The sequence below is a fragment of the Salvelinus sp. IW2-2015 genome, unplaced genomic scaffold, assembly GCF_002910315.2.
Source record: "Salvelinus sp. IW2-2015 unplaced genomic scaffold, ASM291031v2 Un_scaffold2133, whole genome shotgun sequence".
NCBI lineage: Eukaryota > Metazoa > Chordata > Actinopteri > Salmoniformes > Salmonidae > Salvelinus > Salvelinus sp. IW2-2015.
The window spans coordinates 55,455-58,810 of record NW_019943467.1 but is presented as its reverse complement, the minus strand read 5'-3'; the positions used below and the strand labels follow the sequence as shown (position 1 = coordinate 58,810).

The 3,356-nt window shown below is 48.5% G+C and overlaps 1 protein-coding gene across 1 annotated transcript in view; it reads left to right on the top strand.

Moving 5' to 3' along the window:
* Positions 1-3,356, top strand: part of LOC112073052 (unconventional myosin-XVI-like) — a gene marked incomplete at its 3' end in the record, with an annotated part of 197,982 nt that overhangs the window by 145,541 nt on the left and 49,085 nt on the right. The window contains 1 exon segment of the mRNA XM_070440027.1: positions 1,537-1,742. Within this exon segment, the coding sequence (XP_070296128.1) occupies positions 1,537-1,742 (206 nt within the window).

The window sequence follows — 3,356 nt, the reverse complement described above, 5'->3', positions numbered from 1 at the left end:
GCACGCAACGCACGCACCCCCCCACACACACACACACACACACACACACACACACAACACACACACCACACACACACACACACACACACACACACACACACACACACACACACACACACACACACACACACACACACACACATACACACACACACACACACACACAGTATGTGGTAAGAGAGTACCATATCCATTTTGTCATGCCGTTTTAAGGGTACACAAACCAAACACCCCTCTGTTCAAATATTCTGTTCTTACAATGATGCCAGATAACTTCCCGCTGGAGGACTTATAACTTCTACTAGATCTCTCTTCTCCTCCTCAATTCAAAGGGCTTTATTGGCATGGGAAACATATGTTTACATTGCCAAGCAAGTGAAATAGCCAAAGCATTTCAACACTTCAATTCTACAGTAATAGGCAGTAAACTAGTAGAACACGATGTTGTCTGTGTCTGTCTGTGTCTGTCTGTGTTCGTCTGTGTCTGTGTCTGTGTCTGGTGTGTGTGTGTGTGTGTCTGTTTGTCTGTGTGTCTGTCTGTGTCTGTGTCTGTGGTCTGTGTGTCTGTGTGTCTGTGTGTCTGTCGTGTGTCTGTCTGTGTTCTGTCTGTGTTCTGTCTGTGTTGTCTGTCTGTTGTGTCTGTCTGTGTGTCTGTCTGTGTTGTGGTGTGTGTGTTGCACTGCATAATGTGCTGAAGGCGTGTTACAGGACGAAGCATACTCCTATACAGAAGCTGATGGATTTACGTCCATCATCATAGATATTATAATGCAGAATGTAATAATAATAACTGGCTTTGATTTAGTCATGGACTCATAGGACTGCGTAACGTGGTGTGTCCACAGCACAGTCAACCAACTAGCACTATTAATATTCACTATTCAAAGCTATCTAATAACACCATCCCCCCGTCCTCCCTTCCTCCCTCTCTCTCTCTCCCCTTCTCCTCTCTCTCTCTCTCCCTTCCTCCCTCTCTCTCTCTCTTTCTCTCTGTCTCTCTCTCCCCCTGTCAATTTAACTTAGTTCAATAGACGTATTGACATGGCAAGTTAAATTATTTTACTTGTCAAAGTACACATACAGTAAACAAACAGTGGTCGACACACAGCAATAATAATACGTTATTATCTCTCTCTCTCTCTCTCTCTCTCTCTCTCTCTCTCTCTCTCCTCTCTCTCTCTCTCTCTCTCTTCTCTCTCTCTCTCTCTCTCTCTCTCTCTCTCTCTCTCTCTTCTCTCCTCCTCTCTCTCTCTCTTCTTCTTCTCTCTTTATCCTCTCTCTCTTCTCTCTCTCTCTCTCTCTCTCTCTCTCTCTCTTCTCTCTCTCTTCTCTCTCTCTCTCTCTCTTCTCTCTTCCTCTTCTCTCTCGCTCTCTCTCTCTCCTCTCTCTCTTCTTGAAGCTGATACCAATGCCATTGCTCTCACCTGTTTGAAGGTGATAAGCGTCTAGGACTGAGGAATAGGTTCAACTCCATTGCCATGTGCATAAGGAACATGAACTTCAACATGAAACAATATCCCCCCCTCCCCCTTTCAGAACTCTCTGTCAGAGGTGGTCAGTAAGCTACAGGCGTGCACCCCTCACTTTGTGGAGTGTGTACGTCCCAACAGCAGTGACATGGCGGACAGCTTTGACAGTTGCCACGTGTCTACCCAGCTGCAGTACGTCGGGGTGCTAGAGATGGTCCGGATGATTCGCTATGGCTACCCTGTACGCCTGGCCTTCAACAGCTTCCTCACCAGGTAGGTACCACCATACCGTGCATGCTGCTCCTGTAGAACTTGAAGAGGGAGGACAGACATTGCACTGATTCATAAAGGATTTGTATTGGCCTCTATTGTCAGGTTCCGTTTCAGCTCCTACAGCCCTTTCCRCATAGTTTGTAGATCTGAAGGAATCCAAAAGGTGTAAAAGTATGTGAATGGTTCCATCTTGACTTTCAATTAGGTTTGAGAAGCTTCTCCCACTTATCCAATCTTTTCAGATCTGTGAAGACTGAAGAGGTAGGGGCTAGGGAAGGGGCTATGGGCTGAAATGGAACCAGGCCTGTGAGTGTGGTGGGTCACTGTGTCCTCTCTGTAAAGGTCTGTGCAATGGGGGATGTGTCCTCTCTGTAGAGGACTGTGTAATGGGGGGATGTGTACTCTCTGTAGAGGTCTGTGTGATGGGGGATGTGTCCTCTCTGTAGAGGTCTGTGTGATGGGGGGATGTGTACTCTCTGTAGAGGTCTGTGTGATGGGGGATGTGTCCTCTCTGTAGAGGCCTGTCTGATGGGGGGATGTGTCCTCTCTGTAAAGGTCTGTGTGATGGGGGATATGTCCTCTCTGTAAAGGTCTGTGTGATGGGGGATGTGTCCTCTCTGTAGAGGTCTGTGTGATGGGATGTGTCTTCTCTGTAAAGGTATGTGTGATTTGGGATGTATCCTCTCTGTAGAGGTCTGTGTGATGGGGGGATGTGTCCTCTCCGTAAAGGTCTGTGTGATGGGGGGGATGTGTCCTCTCTGTAAAGGTTTGTGTGATGGAGGATGTGTCCTCTCTTATAAACGTCTGTGTGATGGGGGATGTGTCCTCTCTTTAGAGGTCTGTGTGATGGGGGATGTCTCTCTCTGTAAAGGTCTGTGTGATGGGGGATGTGTCCTCTCTATAAATGTCTGTGTGATGGGGATGTGTCCTCTCTTAGAGGTCTGTGTGATGGGGGATGTCTCCTCTCTGTAGAGGTATGTGTGATGGGGGATGAGTCCTCTCTGTAGAGGTCTGTGTGATGGGGATTGTTCCTCTCTGTAGAGGTCTGTGTGATCGGGATGTGTCCTCTCTGTGAAGGTCTGTGTGATGGGGATGTGTCCTCTCTGTAAAGGTCTGTGTGATGAGGGATGTGTCCTCTGTGTGATTGGGGGGGGGGGTCCTCTCTGTAAAGACAGCAACACAGGGAGCATCATACCCTGCCTTCTCCATGTCTTCTCCCTGTCTTCTCCCTGCCTTCTCCCTGCTTCTCCATGACCACCTCCTGCCTTCTCCCTTGCCCTCTACCTGTCTTCTCCATGTCTTCTCCCTGTATTCCTCCTGCCTTCTCCCTGCCTTCTCCATGACGATCTCCCTGCCTCTCCCTGCCTTCTCCCTGCCTTCTCCATCCCTTCTCCCTGCTTCCTCCGTGCCTTCTCCCTTGCCCTCTACCTGTCTTCTCCATGTCTTCTTCCCTGTATTCCTCCTGCCTTCTCCATGCCTCTCGTTCTCCCTGTCTTCTCCCTGCCCTTCTTCCCTTGCCATCTCCCTATTCTTCTCCCTGCTTCCTCCCTGCCTCTCTCTTTGCTAATTGTCCTTTTAAAGCACACATTTTACTCTAAGGTTGATCTCTCTCTG